The following is a 20325-nucleotide window of genomic DNA, read 5'->3' as shown; positions in this document are numbered from 1 at the left end:
ACTCGGTCTTGGCACACACTTCTTGCCTCATTCACATTCATACATCGTCTCATACAAACTCTTCTATTATTCTGACTCTTGACATGGCCCTAATCGAGTATCTGATTCACTTGATCGTGCCATGTCTTCCTCGGGCGTCCCCGACTTCTGCTACTATTCGCATTTGCATTATCTATCCTCCTAACAGTCTTATCTTCGCTCATTCGCTCTACATGCCCAAACCATCTAAGCGTCCTTTTCTTAATCTTACTCATTACGCTTACATCAGCCTTGCACTCTTTGCGGATCTCCACATTCCCCACACGATCATACATGGTTTTACCACACATACGCCTCAGGGATCTCATTTCAACAGCATTCAATCTACTTTCATCCTTTCTTTGCCAGTTCCATGCCTCACTTCCATACATCAGGGTAGGTACCAGCACTCCATTGTGGACTGCTAACTATGAACTAAAAAATAAGTAATCACTTTTTTAATATTTATTTGGTTTCTCTATGCCATAGAATTAATTCTGTTATTTCACTAGTTGTATCTCCACCTAGTAACAACTAAACACAAACTGTGAACTTTTAAAATTGTAATCAATATCTATACACATCCTATGGTAATGTTAAACAACATATATGTAAAACTGGCCCATTAATTGATGCTGTTCTCCATTTTAAACGTTATTTACTCAAAACTACTTTTTTTCCATTTTTAAAACTTCCAAACTTTAAAATAGCTAACAATAGTTTGTAATAAGAAAGTTAGTTTAAGAACCGTTTCTTGGTTTTTCTTTTTTATTATATCGTAAAGGATTTTACGACCTCATGTAAAAGTTTGTAATGCGGGTCACACCTCCTGTCGTTTCTTGTTCTAATAGGATCTAGAATACGTTTAATAAAACGGAGGCGGCAGGAAAAAATAGGGTTCGCAGAACAAGTATCAAAATTCACCCGTAAAAAGCGAGCTAGTTCAACCATGTTCTGTCAGGTTTTCCGACCGTAACTAAATAGTGGATTAGCACCGCTGTAACGTTACCCCTACCGACCCAACCCCTGTCAGATGCTAGATCTGTGTGTCAATGTTACCCCTTCTCACGTTTTTGGGACACCGCCGGCAATATGTACCTACCCAAATGAACAAGGTGGGCATTTTTTTGCTTTCACAGACCAATTTTTAGTGATATTTGAATGTGTTCCTTTTTTAATACGGATGTTTTTTAAATAATGCGAAAATTGAGGATAAGAAGGTACTTTTTTAGCAGATTCATTTTTTTTGCGAATTCCGCACAAGAGTTCCAACTGCTCCCAACCGTCTGGAGCCAGTAAGTTTATGGTATCTATAATTTTTATTTTTATTTTTTTATTTTTTTATTTTTTATTTTAATATACATCATATGGGTTACATTTACATACATATTTTGCAAAATATAATATTAAGGTTCATATATGGTCATGTATACCTTATCAGAAAAGAGGAGCTCTTGTGCCATGTGTTGTAGTATATACTTGCTCCTGATGAGGTGAACATTGTTCATGAAACATGTAGAGGTTATATATATTAAAGTGATGTAAACAAAGTTATTTGTGTTTTAATATAATTTTTAGGTTTGTAGGGTATGTTATGGGGGTAAAGGTAGTAGAAGGGGGGTAAGAACACTGGGAAAAAGAAATTGGGGAAGTACCTGGCTATTCAGATCTGGTCACCAAACAAGGCCAAAGCCATTTCAAACAACTGTTTAATTCCGAATGGTGGTCTTACACCAGGGCGATCCTGAGAGTATCTTCCACTCTGAAACTATACTATTTATTATTGTGATCGCAACAGGCGAATCAAGAGTGGACTGTAAAATATTAATTGTGAACTTTGAAGTTGACACAACTATGGTTGGAGATGGTGAACATGGAGTAAGGAAGGAATCCGACTCTTGTTCTCTTGTTCTTCCTTTGATGTTCTTCAAAGATGATGATGGTATGATTTCACTCACAGTAGATATGATTTCACGCACAAGCTTCCATAACATCCAGGTTGGATACGAAACACACTGAGGGAACCAAATATGTTCACTGCACAGGCCTTCTACCCTGAGTTGATATTAATAACAGCACTGATAACAATAGATGTTCACCAAACATGCTCCATCAATAAAAACTACTGGTTTAACAGTCACTTTTACTGTTGTAAAATGTCACACACACGTGGGTATAGTCAGATAACGATAGGTAAAAATAGAATGGGAAAAATGCAAGGAAAATGTTAAAGAAAGATTAATAGTTGCGTGAAAAATTATTAGATGATTAAACTGCGAAATATTACAAATCGAGATGAAGATTAGATACAGTGGATACCTAGTCAGTAGTTGTGGAAACGTTGTAGACAATTTTAGGAAGATAAGTAGGTCAACCGACATCAAACGCTAAATTGAGTACAGGTAGGTAATACACTTTCAGTGACGGCATCCTCGCTAACGAGTTAGTAAATAGTTTTGTTGCAACTCACGCTAGATGGTTGTTGCAAGTTACAACTTTCGATAACAATCTTCTGAAACTTCAATTTAGATGGTTTGCATGTAATGAGGAATTCCATGCTCCACATATTCGATAGGTGTAATATTGGATTCGAAACTAACTTTCACAGCAAATTTTAAATTGATGCTAATAAAGATCAAAAAAAGTTAATTTAGTTAGAAAACTTAGAAGTAAACTATAAATAACATGAGAAACACAACAGAGGTCAGTTTAAAAACTATCTGCTTTTAGGTTACTTGTCTAAAATTTTATATTTGGACAATGAAGGAAACTTGAACAAACTAGGAATTATAAAAGACAGAACAATGAGATGTGTAATAAGAAAAGGCAAATATGCAAAAAAGTAATCAAATGAGAGCAGAGCTTAATTAGATTCCAATAAAAAGGAGATAAAAGGAGGATTTTTCACGGGTCTGCCATATTATATTTTTATAATATTTATATTTACAGAAATTTAAAGACATATGAAATTTGGAAACGAAAAAATTTTTTTGTGATCTTTTAAAATTTGTTTCATATGAATAGCGCGTAATAGTCCAAACTGTCCGGAGCCAGTTGGATAATGGCTTCCCCAATCAGGGTGTATTATGATGCTGAAGGGAATGAGAAAGGAAAGAGATGGTAAAAAAACACAGCTAAAGCCATGACAAGCAACATTTTGCTTCTGAATTGTGGTCTCTCACCAGGGCGAAACTGAAAGTCATCCACTATTGTGAAAATCTTTGTTACGCTTCGATAAAGTGATTTATTAACTATACGACAAAAAAACTATGTTGTCTTTGGAGATGAAGTGTGGATGGTCTTTTGTGGAAAGGAATGATTGAAACTATGTCATAAAGAGATCCATGTTATAGGAGGGATGAAACATAGAGGCCGGCAAGTCGTAGAAACGACTCGTTGACGGATGTTCCGCAATAGTGTATTTTCACAAACTACGAATAACGGCAATTAAAAATGCATGGAAGACTTAAGGTATATATTTCTGATTATGGTTATTGTACTAAAAAAATATTTAATATTTTAATTATCGACTTCTAAAACGATCTAATATCGCACATTCCGATACGGTTACAACTGGCTACAGCGTCATTATGAAATAGAACACGCCAAAGGCCAGTAATTCATCGCCGCCGAATTCACGAATAAAAACGAACATGTCGTTTTGGTGGCAATTTGAAAATGGTACTTTTAAAATCGTTGCAGAAAAGTAACTCGTCAACAAAAAAAATGTACCTTCACCAGCGTAATTGTCTTCGGGAATTAAAAAAAGCAGTGAAAATACGTAAGATTCCTCGAGTGATGAAATTTTTCACGCTTGACCTCCAAAACAGGAGGAAGGAAATTTCGAAAAATCACCTTACCCAATTTTACCACATCTTAAAGCAGAAATTCGACAATATTCTTGATGCAATTTTGAACACTTGACGTTCAAAATAAGAGGAAAATTTCTGTTTACATTGGATATCGAAAAGCTCTGCGCAAAGCCCGAGCAACGCCGGGAACTTCAGTCACTTCTAATATAAAATGAGAGAAGATCGTTACAAATAAGTTAAGAAATGCCAGAATGGCTTAATTAATGATGTTTATCTTTAATTATTCGTTAACGGTCTCATTTCGGGTGGAAGGCATTAGACCCTTAAAACAGAATAAATATTTACGGACAAAACCCTTCGTCATTAGTATTCCGGAATTCAAAACAGGTAGGTGACAATCAAGTCAATTTATAGTTCTACAAAATAGGTGACACGTTGATTTCAATTGAAAATATCATAAATATTCGAGAATTTCGACGTATTTCTGTTGAATTGTGTTATCATATGTCATAACCCAAAACTAATATTGTAAGACAATAAGCCGAGAGTGGGGAGGCATTCATAACTGACCTAAAAATAGTCATAGTGCGGCAATCTTAGTCTCGAATTAGAAAAGTACGAAAATTGTGCCAGTACTCCTCCAGTCTTAGCGATCTACGCACCCGTAAAGTGAACCCACGATTTTAGACTTTCCGGATCCGACACGTATCATAAAAGAGATCGTGGATTAATTATCCCATCTAAGTGACACAATTGCTGCTTTGAATAAGAGTACCTATACGTTACAACTCATTCTGGGCTCCATGTGTCTAAAAACTAAAAAACAAGCTTGAACAAGTTGCGATGTATGAGGGCAAAGCATAACCAGAATTATAAAAATCGAACATGAAAGCGCAGAGCATAAAATTCCAAAGAGATTGACACTGAAAACGCATGAAAACGCTGAAAACCCGGACCCAGAACCAAAGCGCAACACTGCCGCGAATATCGGCAACTAATGAAAAAATTGAAAATACTTTTGAAATTTAATTTCAATACGCTATACAAATCGACCTATACTATACTCGACTGATGTTTTCACGAAAATAACTGCAGCAGTGTCCGACACTACCAAACTACGTTGTATTTTTATTTTTTAAATTGATGCAAATACCGCACAAAGTAGGTAGCAACTACCCACAACTGTCCGCAGACAGTGGGACTATGATATCCATAATTGCTGAAGGGAGTGGGTAAGGGAATTAGATGGGGGAGAGGAAGATGGAAATAAACTGAAGTAAAAATGATGTTCAGATTAAACGTGTAAGCGCTATACATCGATTTCGATCCGTCCGATTACTAGCCGAGCATCCAATTCACCAGACCATCGACCTTATTTTCAGACACTAAAAAATCTATAAAAATTGACGAGCTCTACCATTAGTTTTATTTAAAGCCATAAAAAAGTGAATCAAGGAAAAAAGAGCTTTCCATACGAAAGTAGTAAAACGTAGACGTAATTTATTAGGGCTTTGTGTAAGCTGACCATTTTGGCAGTAAGAAGATTAGGGTTTAAAACTAAAGTGCCTACCAAATAACATTGAGTGTTCACAGAGTCATAGTGTACAGACATTTTGATAGGTACTTTCTTAGTGATATTAAACAAAAAATGAACTTTGTATTTGAACAGAAATACAGAGAGGGAAATTTAGTAGATACATTATAAATATTAGTTGATGGTTAGAGAACGTTGTGTTGTAAAGAAGATTTACTACTCTGTTTATAGTATTATTACTGGGATGTGAAGAGAACTAATTAAATATATTTTTTCTTTTGTGTGTGTCCAAACTATCTTGAAAAACGCAGATCAAATAATATATTCCCTGCTTAACCAAACCATTTATCTTCTTACCTAAACAACCTAACACTGATATAATATCAATTCTTACTTCGTTTACATTAATTTCATTCACACCTAAAGTTATTGTTAAATTGTTCGTATTTTACAATACTTAGTCAATGTACCAATTTTGAGAGTGGAAGATACTTTCAGTATAGCTCCGATAAGATAGCAGAAATTGGTGCATGCATGTGGTAGTTAGTCCCGGAACGTTAGTTATTGACAGTTTTATCATTCTTTTGTACCAATTGTTAGAGTGGAAGATGCTTTCAGTATGGCTCCGATAATATGGCTGAAATTTGATTTGAAAGATTATTTGTAATGCGATCTAAGACAACACTAAGAAATCTTTAGCCAGAATCCATAAAATTAATCAATTTCTTTTTCTCTTCTCCCCATTTTCTCCTGCCCTTAATGTTCCGCAATCTCCAAGTTTAATATCTGGTTCTATTAAAAAAATAAGTGAATCGTTTCATGTATGTAGCAATTTTTAATCAACGTTGTAACACACTAAAAGCTACATTTATTCATAAAGCAAGCAATAGTAATTACATCAACGAGGTTGCCTAATAACCAATTGTGAACGGAGCAACAGGTTGGTGGGGTGACGTTTTGCCCCTCCATTACTAATATGTAGGGGTACGTAAATTTCGTTTTTACGAAATAGATGCGATAAAAGCGAAATCTGCATTTTATTTGCGATAAAAGCGAAATTTGAAAATTAAATACTTTCGCACCTTTTTACGTTACGTGCTTTCAAATGTTGGTCAGACGCGCTAACAATTATTACAACTCTGTTCAAAACAGACAGAGACGGCTATTTTATCAACCGAAAATTCTATCGATCACAGCATGATGTTGAAGACAGCTGCTCAAAAGAGCTTGGATAAATTGTTGGTACACATGGGGGGGCCGAATCAAACAAATGAGTGCTACAAGCACATTGGCAGATTATTTTGTCCATCGGAAGCAGCAAATGTGCCCTCTTCTTCTATCAATTCAAATTCCATAGTGGAAAGCTTTGCGAAAATTCCGTTTTTCAAAAGTGTACCACAAGAAGAACTAATTGACGGGTACTCACATTTTCACAGACAATTACTCCGATTGGTCGGCCAAGAAGCTCCTGTGGATGTAATGCAAGTTTTAGTTACATCAAAATCTTGCTACCCTGGATTTCCAAAAGCAGCTATTCAATGTCTCAATTGCCCTGTCAATAGTGTTGATGCCGAGAGGTACTTTTGTATCTACAACATTGTCGTAACTGATCGCAGGCGAACAATGAAAGATGAAAATGTAGAAATTACAACAATGCTAGCCTTTAATTGAGTTTTAAACAGTGTATTTTTTTTGCGAAATAAATGCGAAATTTTCTATTTTGAGTTTTTTTAAATGCGAAATCACGATTTTTTATTTGCGAAATTTACGTACCCCTACTAATATGTAATTTCCTTCCTTGGCACACAAACGAACAAATCATCACGTTCCTAAACCAAGGCAACACGCGATTCAAGACAGTTCTCATTGTACAGCAAGACAATAATTTTCACTTTCTGAATTGAGTTCCGTATTACTCCTAATATTTTATATTCGTGTCTAAACCCCATTCTTTGAGAATAAGAACGGTTCGTTATAATATTTTCTTTGTCCTTCTGAGGGTCTAGCACAGTGAAATCGATAACTTTACAATATCGGATAGGCGGAACTACCGATGATTTTATACTGATTTATATTGATATCCAAACAGATATTGATGATGCAAATCTAAACATCTGTCTATGAATTGACGATCATAAACGTTAGAAGGCTACGAAAAACGAAAAATACTAATAAATTGATAACTTTTGTATATATATTGCCAATGGAAGTTTACTTATTACATGAAGTCATTAATCATAAGTCATAATATAACCAAAAAATTTTGTTTCTCGATTCTGGAACGGAATCAATTGATCGCGGCTCAATTGTAAATGAATTAATTAAGTGTATGGATCGTGTATCCTTTTTCTTTCAGTTCTAAGAGCTTAGTTAGTTCATTCCCACTTATTAATCGGCTTTTGTCTACCGACTGTCGGAATCATATTGCAAATGTTGTTCTATGACCATAGATGACGGATTTCAACATCTTATTGACATATAGTTCAATCCTTTGCAAGTTATCCATCGTAGCTCAAGCTATATTTATAGCTTTTGATGATGGAGGAGTGACAATTAATATATTATAAGGTTAATACATAATGCAATACAATAAAAATAGAAAGAGCCATTTCTTTGTCTCCGCGAATCACATTTAAATGAAATTGAAACGTTGAAAAATATTTAAAATATTTTATCACTGGTAGGTACATGCAAATCAAATAAGTATAATATAGCACTGATGTGTATTTCTGAATAATGTTTGTAAATTTTCGACATTTATTCAATTATGAATTATTGCAATGTTAAACCACCTATCCTCTCATAACTACTATTTTTTTCGTATTTTTTTTCATAATTTTTTCAACATCACCCTTTTTACATTAACCCCACATGCTAATAATTACACTAACTGCTCACTACTACATTCTATAATATACTCACTCACTTTAAATGATAATAATAGTATGTTGTGCTTTGCTAAGCCCAGTGGACTCATGACTAATAACATAACTCTAGAATATAATATTCTTAAAATATATTCTACAGAAACCGAACATAATAATGTAATTACCGAAAATTCTCAATGCATGATTCATTAATAATTTTTTATCAAAATTCAAGAGGTTTGCGCTCGAAAACACTGGAATTTCATCAAAATATACTGCTCAATAATTATGACTTGATCTTCATTTCCGAAAGTTGGTTGGTTGATAGTATCCGAGATGAGGAATTATTCGATAATCGCTATTCTGTTTACAGAAATGATAGGGATATACACCGCACTAGCAAATCAACTGGCGGAGGCGTACTCATAGGAATTAAAAAAGAATTTTTTGTTACCCCTCGCTCTTGGAAATCAGACGCTGAGGATATCTGGATAACTGTCAATACATCAAAATCGAATCGTCATTGTTATAATATTCATATGTGCTGCGTGTATTTACCTAGCGTCGGTCCAAAATTAACATCATCAGAAAGATTAGCATTATTTACTAGTCATACCAATACTATTTCTGACTTAACAATCCGTTTTCCCAATGACAAGTTTTTAATCATTGGCGACTATAACATGCCCAATATCGAATGGAATAATCAACAAATGCCAAGTAATAGAGATCAATGCGCACTCGCGTTACTTAACTGCTTATCTTTTGCAAATTTAACCCAATTTAACCATTTACCTAACAAATACGGTCGAATTTTGGACCTCGTCTTTTGTAACACTTCAGTTAATGTGTCGCTTGCCGACCACCTATTAGTTAAAGAAGATGCTCATCATAAATCATTGATTGTAGAACTAGAATTTCCATCCACTACTGCAACCCTCTCAACTCCTCGAACAATAAAATTATTCCATAAAGCAGATTATGCAGAGATCAATGAGAGACTGAAAGAAACCGACTTGTCAACCGTTATAAATGCACCAGATGTAAATACAGCGTTAAATTCGTTTTATGTTATAATTGAACAGATTATCGAAGCGTTTATTCCTAAGAAAGTTGTGAAATCTGGAAAATACCCACTATGGTACACGGCAGCCTTAATAAAAATAACAAACGAAAAATTAAAATTCTTTAGAAAATGGAAGCGCCATCGGAACCCCCTTGATTATCTCTCATTTTCATTGCTTCGCAAAAGGCAAAAAACAGTCGCTTCAGCAGCTTACAAAACCTACATTTCTACAATAGAATCCGGTATACAGCACAATGTTAAAAAAATTTGGTCCTACGTCAATTCTCAAAGAAAATCTCCTGCCATCCCTGATCATATGATTTACGGTGAAAAAACTGCTAATGACAGTAGAGGAGTAGCCAACTTATTTTCTGAGTATTTTGGATCTGTATTTTCGAATGCTCAACCTGCACATACAAGCAATGCCAGTCTTTGCTCTAATTCAAATAGCATAATCAACTCAATCGAGATCAATGAAGACATCACATTCAAATACCTTAAGTCCATTGATATCAAAAAGGGACCAGGGGATGATCAACTTCCAGGGATCTTCATAAATTATTGTAGTAAACAATTGACACCCCCCATTTTTGTTATTTTCAAACTATCGCTATCCGAAGGAACATTTCCCGACAAATGGAAAACAGCCCTGATTACCCCAATATATAAAAATGGCAGTAAAAATGATGTCTCGAACTATCGACCTATATCCAAATTACCGATACTAAGTAAAGTATTGGAAAAAATTGTTTACGATCAATTATATTCTACTATCTCACCCTCACTCTTAAATAATCAACACGGCTTCATGAAAAATCGCTCAACAACTTCAAATCTTGCATTTTTTACAAATTTTCTTCATGCTCAAATGGATATGCGATGCCAGGTAGATGCCATTTATACGGATTATTCTAAAGCATTTGACCGTGTTAATCATTATATTCTTTTACAAAAGTTATTAGGTCTAGGAATTCACGGTGACCTCTATAGATGGATCGCATCATACGTCAATAATCGGCACCAAATCACGGTTGTCAATGGTTTTGCATCTTGCTTAACGGAAATCATCTCAGGTGTGCCCCAGGGATCGCATCTTGGACCACTCTTATTTAATATTTATATAAATGACATTTCCGTATGCTTTAAAAATAGTTACTTTGTTTTATACGCGGATGACATGAAAATTTATAAAGCTATACGTTGTTTATCCGATTGTATGGAATTGCAAAGCGATCTTGATAATTTGTGCGTATATTGTGAATCAAATTTATTGTCCTTAAACATATCTAAGTGTCACTCGATTACATTTACTAGAAATAAAAACAAAATCATCTATCCATACAACTTGAATAACAAACCTTTACAACCTATGTCTACGTGTAAAGATCTAGGTGTTTACTTAGATAGCAAATTAATTTTTGACAAGCACATTGAACACATTATTTCTAAATCCTACAGAATGCTAGGTTTCTTATTAAGAATATGCAAAGTTTTCAAAAGTGCTAAGACTCTGAAAATTTTGTTTTGTTCATTGGTCAGAAGTCCACTGGAGTATGCTTCCACAATATGGAATCCTCAATATAAGGTATACATAGATTTAGTAGAAAGTATACAGAATAAATTTTCGAAACATTTACTCAAGAAATACAACAATACTACAAATAATATGTTAACTTTACAAAAAAGACGCACATTGTCAGACCTGTTGTTTCTACATAATCTGCTAAATAATAAAATAGATAGTCCCGAATTACTATCCGTCATTGGTTTAAATGTTCCAACGAGGCGTACCAGGCACACTACACTATTTCATATTGAAGCCAACAATACCAATGCAGCAAACAACTCAGTAATTACTCGCGCAATCACAACATACACCCATTACGAAAAATTACTACATTTAGACATCTTTCATGATTCCTTTCTAACATACAAAACTAACTTATTAAATTTCTTAGCATGACAAATTTCAAAAATATTTTCACATTATTTTTCAAAACTCCTATGTATTAACAGTCAATTACAATTCGTGAGCTTATTATAATTCTTATTTTCAATTCATTTATTATTATCTATCCACACACTTCCTTCCTTTTATAACAATCTCAGGCGAAATTACGTAATGACATTTTATGGACATACGTAATAGGTACTACAACTATGTAATAACTAAAAAATTTCTAACTGTATCTTATTGTACTGTGTATGTCTTAACAAATAAATAAAAATAAATAAAAATAAAATGAAGGCTCTTAAATGTAAAGATTGTTATAATTGCAAAATATAACATTCTTCCGCAATAGATACACAACCAACTACCAGACACACTCACTAACCAATAGGATGCATGATCTGGGTAACAAGTTTGGGGGTACATATTATTATTTATTGAAACCATTTATAGTAATCTGAACTAAGCGTAATCTATACCAGCTTATATGTAGTAGTAGTAGTCTTATATGTAGTATTGTTTCTATATTATTTTATGTTACTGTTACATATTTTACTAATATTTTTTAAAATTAAATTTTTACGTTTACTGTTATATGTATAAATTTCTATAGCCCACTAGATATATTCTTTTTTTAAAATACATGTAAAAGCCTGGCTGGACGTAAAACCAAATAAAAAAATAGGAAATTAGTTAGGGGGTACAGTTATTGTTATTAGTATAAAGTACATAACATACATGCCACGAACTATGTTTGTTAAAGCTCTACCTTTCAATAAATAGGCTAAGTTAGGTTAGGTTTATCGGCGTTAATATTATTGAAAAGTGTGTTGAATCGCCACTGTCCTGAGTTACCATGGAACCAGAATAGGATTTATGGTGTACCTATTATAAGCTCTAGGTGTGTATCAATTGTGTTTTATATTTTATTTGTACGCTAAAGATTTTTTGAATTTGCGTTAAAATACAATTAATGGTTCATTTTAAAATCCAATCAGTACACCACTGCACAAGCAAGAGTCTCTTTAAAACGATTTACTTGTAATAAAATCTTTGTATTCTGAAAATGGTGCATTAGGTCTACACAGACAATATTCAGATGCGATGTTCCATAAATAATTGAATTGTCTATACAGTAATATTGACAGCCCTGGGTTATTAAACAAAATTCAATTTAAAGCACCTATGTGCTTCCGTTGGTTCTTGGTACACAATATTTTAATGCAAATTTTATTGTTCATCAAGATTGCGTTCCAACTAAAATAAAGTAAATTCAGACATAACCATAATATATTTTTTCATCTTATTGTCTAACGTCTAGTGTAATATGTCTATTCAATTTTTTGAACACTGGAAAACTATAATTTATCTTTAACTGATAAGCTTTTCTTAATTATTTCTTGTTAAGGCTTTGTACGTGAGATCACATAACAATGAACGATGATTTACATAACTTTGTTGAAAGCAAATTAAAGTACACACTATAATATAAGCTGCTAAACCCCACATGTGTTGTGTTCATTGCCGTCAACTAGCGGATATCAGGAAAATATCATACGATCTTCTTCAATAATAAATTGTGAATTCACTCTGTGGTAAAATTGTGATGAAATAAAAAAAATATTTACTTTGTTTAAACCCCTATTATTGACGCACTATGTGGATCTCCCTTTAACATTTGCTCCTACATTCATCCACCCAATTACCCTTCCCTGTCAGATAGGGTGGAGTACCTAAATACCTACATCAGCGACATGGTAGTTTTTTTTATAGATCACCAGCCTGTTAAGAAAACCTGTGCAGTAGACGTGTTAAGTGCTCCTAAAAGCTGTTAAGACGTGTGTGTGATATTTGGGAAGTAAGAGCTTCATAGATGCACTCACAGATGGCAGTGCATAGATGGAGCCAGTGGCCCGTAGTCGCCAGGCCCAGTGGTAAGGCTCTAAGAGAAACTTACTGTTTCAGATTCCAATTAGCAAGCTTCTAGTTAGGTTTACTATCGAGTAACCATTATAATACGTGGAGTATTAATAAATCCCAGATTAATCTAAAAGAACCATTTAATTATAAACTCCTTCCAAGACGAGTTGAAGACCTGTTGTACGAACACAACAGTCCCTCAAGGTCATTATATCGATTTGCAACAAAACGTAAACCAAAGACCAGGGTAAGTCAGAATAATTTTCCGATTCTAACTGTTAACCACAACTACCCTAGTTGTTGTATGTGAATACAGTCGACAATAGAACCACACATTTATTCGCAGACAAGATTTGCGACTCCAATGACTTTGTTTCTGTGCCAAAGATTCAAAGTATACTTAACATATTTAATGTTATTTAGTTTCATTTAAAGAAAACCATTTTTTCATTTGACTAATAAACTGTTATTCTTCTCAAGTGTTCGCGTCAATAACTGGAAAATGAGTTGAGTGATAATGCCTTTGGAAGATAAAACAGCTGTAATTCGTAATAATAATTATACAGCAGAACTTGTTTATAAATATGATGTTTGGTAATAAGTTGGGTTTTCAAGCGATAGATGGCATCAGTCATAAAGCTTAATCCAGAGTCCGACAGATGTCGCTAGAGTGTAGCAATTGCCTGTGGGATATTATTGCCAGACAACAAGCTTCTAGGAACAGAGAATTACCAATACTCGGGCAATGAACAGTGTAGCTAAATCCAGACTTATATATTGTAACGTAAATAAAAGCAATTATAGTAAAAAACCTTTTACTTCATCAAAGAGTTCCCAACACAGAAATCTACAAGTAAATCAGAGATATAACAATAAATAAACTGTTTTAAAAAATATTACAAAAAACAACTTTGTATCCTGATGAAGGAACCTTTACATCTGAAACATGTAGATAATTTTTTTTGAAATATTGATTTAAACAAAGTTACTTTTTTAATCATAATTCATAATATGTTCAAAATATTTCCGCATATTTTTGAATAAGGTATGTGTGTAATACAAAATCAGCTACATATAGTACAGATACAGCTTCCAAAATTATTTATGTAACTAAGTTTGTATTGGAAGAATATTTTGATGGAAGCCAAAGGTTACAAAAATTGGATGCCACCATGGGGAGGAGGGAGGGGGGTGCAATATAATAAGTTCATACTATGAGAGTAGCAAATATAATACGTGCTTTAATTTTTAATATTCACCTGTGTAGTCGTATAGGCGTCCCCGTTCCTGTATCTCGTGACTTGTCTTTTTCTCCTGACATAATGATAACATACTGCTTTCCACCTGGAACACAAAAAAACAACTCCACTTAGCACTCGAAAGGATTCTGGATTCCGGGAGAAGATTTTGAAAAAGAATTCTGGACTCATTTTTTATTTAAATTTTTTTTTTTTTGGTTCTAAATTTGGGAGGTGAGTATAGGTATCGCCGATTTGGAAACCATTTATTGGATAGCCAATACCTGTACCATAGGTTACCCCAAGTTGTTCGATGTGTTTGGTGATTTAGCAAGGTTGCCCAGCCCAAGTTAATTAGGTGAGTGTCTCCAGGTCTTGGTGGTGGATTCATCTGCCTACCAACTACGGGAGAGGCCAATTGACCTCTACAGCCTGAATCTCTCGACCTAACGCCTTGCACCACAGTGGGATGGATTTATCCTTCCCATTACTTCCCATCCTACCTATACAAATACCCTCCACACAGCATCCACAAAGATGAAACATGTCGTGAGGGAAATTGTTTTCCTCAGAGCCTCTTGTTATTGGAGTTAATTTAAAAATATAATCTACAATTAAATCAAACTGCGTTAGAACATCAGCAGATAAACACATTCTTCTTAAATATTTCAAAAAAGACAAGTAAAAAAAATATGTGCTCACAATTCAGCGAAACCATCATGAACGTGATAATAAATATACTGAAATGTTGTAAATATCAAAATATTTATCAAAAAAATTATATATAAAGATGCAAAAGTCGGTCATTTTGAATACATGTAGGATAACGAAAGATTTTTTAAATATTTATGTCGAGGGATCAGTAGGATTTATAGTCCCTGTTAGGAGTTCTACCGAGCCAAACCCTCTGATATGAAATTATCTGGAGTCGGTGAATTATTTTCCCATTTGATCTCTGGTGGGTTGACGTATTGTTCTTGTATTGTTTTGTATTTATTTTGCGTATATAATGCACTTGCATAATGTTGATTGACTAGATGATCATTTGTGGAAAAGTGTGTGGAAGGGTTTAGTTTTTCCTAAGGGGAAGATTTAACCCGGACATAAAATCGGAAGTTTAAAATATTTATTATTTGAATTTAAAACGCTCTTAAATAATTTCGATTATTTGACATAATTTTATTTTAAAGTCATATTAAGTCATTTAAAAATAGCGGACTTAAAACAGAAAATACTTTTTTCATTTCAGGAAAGTTCATCTAAAAAAAATTGTTGAAAATATTCTTTGCACGAACGTTCTGTTGGCTTTGTTCAGCAGGACAAAGTTTCTTTTAAAGGAAATACCACAAATTCGGTTACATATTTTTATTAATATTCCACACCCCTAACAAGACACAACCTGTTCTGCGGCTAAATTCCATCCCCTCTCCCACACCTCACTCACACCCACGCCGCGTAATCTGAAATATTTGGTTAACCCAAATACCTTTGTCCTGTCCCTCTCCACAAATAATATTTAAATATATGGCCACATATTTACCTTCTACCACCGTGAAAATAACTGAATTCTTAGAAGAACGTTTTTTGTTTGTCTAAAAATTTGTCACGTAAGCCGTGTGATTCAAATACATACTAGAAGACTTGACCAGATTTGAAGACTTGACCATAATCGAAGACGTGACCATGCTCGAAGACTTGACCATACTCTAAGACAAGACCATATTCGAAGACTTGACCATACTCGAAGACTTGACCATACTCGAAGACTAGACCATATTCGAAGACTTGACCATACTCGAAGACTAGACCATATTCGAAGACTTGACCATACTCGAAGACTAGACCTCGAGTTATGGTTATACCATACCTTATATTAATTGTAGATGTGTTCAGCTGCACGGAATATAGTCACAAGAAGGCTATAATAACACACCTCAGTAATAATAACAATTAAGTTTAGTATAATACCATTCTTCTGTATGGGTTCTGAATAATTTTAAATTCCAATTTTAATATTGATTACTGTTTCACTGAATTGTTATGTTCATATTATCAAATGTTTGTAAAAGCTCTTATGGGCGTATAATACATAAATAAATAAATATTCGAAGACTTGACCAAACTCAAAGACCCTTCTAAAATATTGATACAAAAATCCGCGTATTTTGTTAATTTATAATGGTAGTAATACTGAATACTGATATTCGTTAATGTGGTCTATTCATAAACTGATGAGTTCATAATGGATCATTGACTGCTAGATATTATTCATAAACGTACCATTGATATTATTGGTTTATTCATAAACGTTGAGTTGAAAGGTGCTGTTTATAAACGTACCATTGAAATTATCGGTTTATTCATGAACGTTGTGTTGAAAGGTGCTGTTCATATACGTATCATATATAATTATCATATTTAATACATATATACCGTTTGACACAACATGTTGTCAATAGATACCTGCAGACAAACTACAGAGTTGTTTAGCAGGTTTGAATGTTAATAAATAAATTACAAATAAGAAATTTATGAACGCAGGCACCGCCTGACAATTATTGGAATTCCTCTCACTTTATAAACGATAAATATTGGTTGGGTGATGATGGAAGACTTAACTAGAAGAAAATTGAACCCGTGATGTTTGGCTGGGAACCTGATGCTCTGTATTATTCGATGATCATAAAAAAACTACTGTGGGTCTGTTTTTTATGTGACTCTATGATTTAATGAACTCTGATTTGATTAAAATTTAATTGCCATGTTCAGAATCGGAACTGATTCTGTGAAGAATTCATAAGTTTTTTTTTCAATCACTCTGCAACAATTGTCTTTGTTCTGATGAGTTCTTTACATAAACATTCAACTTCACTAAACCTGCAATACTTATTAAATATCCCGTGATTTTTACGTACAGAGAAAAATTAGTATATTTAATTAGTTAAGAATCGTAATAATATCGGAAACCATGTTCATGCACCTACATTTATCATGAAAATATATAATGACGAATTGCGAAAATATCACGATTTTTATGAACACGTGTTCCGACATCGTGACAATACATTAGTCACGTCACAATGTCGGCAATACATTGGTATTTTACTAAGAGTTTATCAGAAAACCTTTCAATTCATTCGTTAAGGGTCTGCGCTAGTGTTATGTATAAACTTTATTCAATGTCGAAACTTGGATTGAAATGGCTTTAGCGTGTTTGGTAACCCGAACTGAATAGCCAAATAATTCTCAACCTTTGTCTTACCTCTCCACTTTCTTAATCCTAACATTTTCCCCAATTGGCGAAACAATAGTGCAACTTCAGGCAGTTTACATTAAATTTAGTTTTTTGTCGGGTTACACATTAAAAAATCAAAGTGTAGATTTTGAATTGTCGTCTATTGAGAGAACCTCCTCATTGAAAGTAATTTTAATTTCTGGTTTATCTTAAGCACTCTTTCTGCGTCTATCAACCTACCGCATGCGGATAACTTTATTAATCATTCTTTCTGCGTCTATCAACCTAACCATGTAGATAATTAATAATTCTTTTCTTATTTTTTCTCATCCTGTTCTCGCATTTATCCCATAAATAAAGCACAATCCTCCATCTGGTCATATTATTCACGTATGCACCAGAAACCGTTAAACACAGTTTTCAACCGATTAAATTTCCCTTTATAATAATTTAAAAAATGAGAAAATTCACTGGAGCAGTTCTATACTTTTTAATCTAATGATTGAAAAAAAATGAAGGGTGTTTTATAAGTATAAAAATAATATAGGTAGCCATGTAAAAAACTGAAAAATATTATTTTGTCTGAAGCAATTAAAACTCTCGAATGGTGAACTGCTCTGGCGTTGATTGAAAATTGCCCGTTTTCTGTATTTTTGTAACATTACTAATTAGCTATTTTTATTGCTAATTTTTACTGAGAAATTTTTATTAATTATTATTTTTTTTTTACATTAGCAGGAAATAATTTATCTCAGTTCCTATGTTATCTTAGGGGATGCTGTGTGAATTTTTTTTAATGAAAGGAAGCAGAGGAAGTTCTGGGAAGCAAAAATGTATGAGGGGTAGGTAGATTCAGACATATCCACAAAACTTCACCCCATGAGCCTGGGCAACCAGGCCATACTAAATCAACTTAGCAATTCTCTTGGGGTGACCTATGGCAAGGGTGTTCGTTATCCAACAAATGGTTTCTGGGGCGGCTGTACCCATACCCGCCTCTCAAATTTCAGATTTTCCACAGTTAACACATACACAGAAAATTTTAGTCGACACCTATCAGTAGTTGAAAAGTACAAATTCAAATAAGAACATATTACATTTATTCACGTTAAAAAAAGTCTATGAATTTCCGATTTGAGAACTGCGCGTGGCGATCCAATTTCGTTTGCACCCATAACGAAGTGAGGGTAGATTCCAGTGGCGCGCCTCGGGGCTGCGTGGTCTCAAAGGCAATAAATATTTTTTTTTGCCATTGTAAACATTTTTCATATAAGAATTTCCAACACCATCTTCATTTACTAAACGCATATTTTTATTATATCTTTATTGCAAGATCATACCTGAACTAAATGTGATCTAGATTAGTGCCTTGGATTAATTTATCCATTTTTATTTTAATGTGCGACATCTATTGGCTTACCGTCTACTCGTTAAGTTATTCCAAAATAATAAATAAATTATCCTAGACTTGTAAAAAAAATAATTAAATTTCTTAATTTTTAGTGCGAAAATCAGAAAATGAAAAATAAACTTTTCGCCCTTTCCATGGTAGGTTTGTGGATTCTGAAAATACTCTATTGGAAGACATGAAAATCTTGCCTTTGCAATAATGCAATTTATATTCGAAATTCATTTTTTCGCGAATTTTGCCATTTTCACGAGAAAAACGCAAAATTCACATTTTTCGGAAAAATCATTATTTTACTCGCGTGTTTCTAAAAAAAGGTAAATTCACTTTTTCTGCAGAACACCAAATAGTTTACATGGTTGCAAAATACTATCGCTTTGACTGAAAAATAACACTGCTTTTCCCAAAAAAGCGAGTTTCGCGAATTTTGTCAAAAATAACGCGAAATTTACGGAACCCATTAAGCGACGAATATTTTGTCCGTATTGAAGTTATTCACATGACACAAATTACTACATTTAATTTTACACATTATTGCCCGAGTGCTTAGGAAGTTTTCGCTACACCACTGGTTAGCAGGACTTTTCCTAGAACACCTTTTGTGGGTCTTTCCCTTACTTACGGAAACTGGGCAACCCTAGCTACCTAAATAAAGAATTTGGAATATCCAACCTAGCTGGGTCTGAGACTTACGGCTTTCAAGTACTTAAACCCCTGTCCAGGACCCATCTAAATTCATACAATAATATACGGGAGGTAAACGTGCATATGAATGATGTTTTTTTTTAAACTTTTTATTTAAAAATAAACTTTTTTAAATTTAATATAGGACAAGATTTTTCATTCAAAATAGTATTGATAATTGGTTGATGATCTGGCGTGTAAATAACACAGACCATCAGGGAATATTTTATTTCCCTATGAAAATAAATTGATTGATTAATAAATTCACTCTGCAGGGAGAAAATAACTTAAACCATCCACTAAAAAATACATTTGAACAGAGGACTTACCAGAGAATACACTTGCAATTGAGTTTGGCTCCTTGATTTCCAAAATTCGGCAGCAGGCAGCAATTAGCACAGCATAACTTTGCATTTGCACTATGAGATTATAAGATCAAGCTCTCAAGAGAGTAGAATTATTAATGATGAATCAGCACATGTGATAATACCCACAGTCACATTACTGTCAAAGAATATTCCAATTAATTTAGCCTTCAATAGACCTCTTTTGACAAAAAATACAAACTGGAAGATCCAACTGATCAATGCAA

General features: G+C 33.7%; 1 protein-coding gene across 1 annotated transcript in view; it reads right to left on the bottom strand.

Annotated features, from left to right (window-relative positions):
* LOC149415673 (transmembrane protein 151B-like) overlaps nucleotides 1-20325 on the bottom strand; it is a 109877-nt gene that overhangs the window by 61210 nt on the left and 28342 nt on the right. The window contains exon 3 of the mRNA XM_089642411.1: nucleotides 14428-14512. Coding sequence (XP_089498537.1) covers nucleotides 14428-14512 — 85 coding nt within the window. The remainder of the gene's footprint in view (nucleotides 1-14427; nucleotides 14513-20325) is intronic.

The sequence above is a fragment of the Hesperophylax consimilis genome, chromosome 18 (genome assembly GCF_061612785.1).
Source record: "Hesperophylax consimilis isolate HC1 chromosome 18, BYU_Hcon_1.0, whole genome shotgun sequence".
Taxonomy (NCBI): Eukaryota; Metazoa; Arthropoda; class Insecta; order Trichoptera; family Limnephilidae; genus Hesperophylax; species Hesperophylax consimilis.
This window is presented reverse-complemented; position numbering and strand designations above follow the sequence as displayed.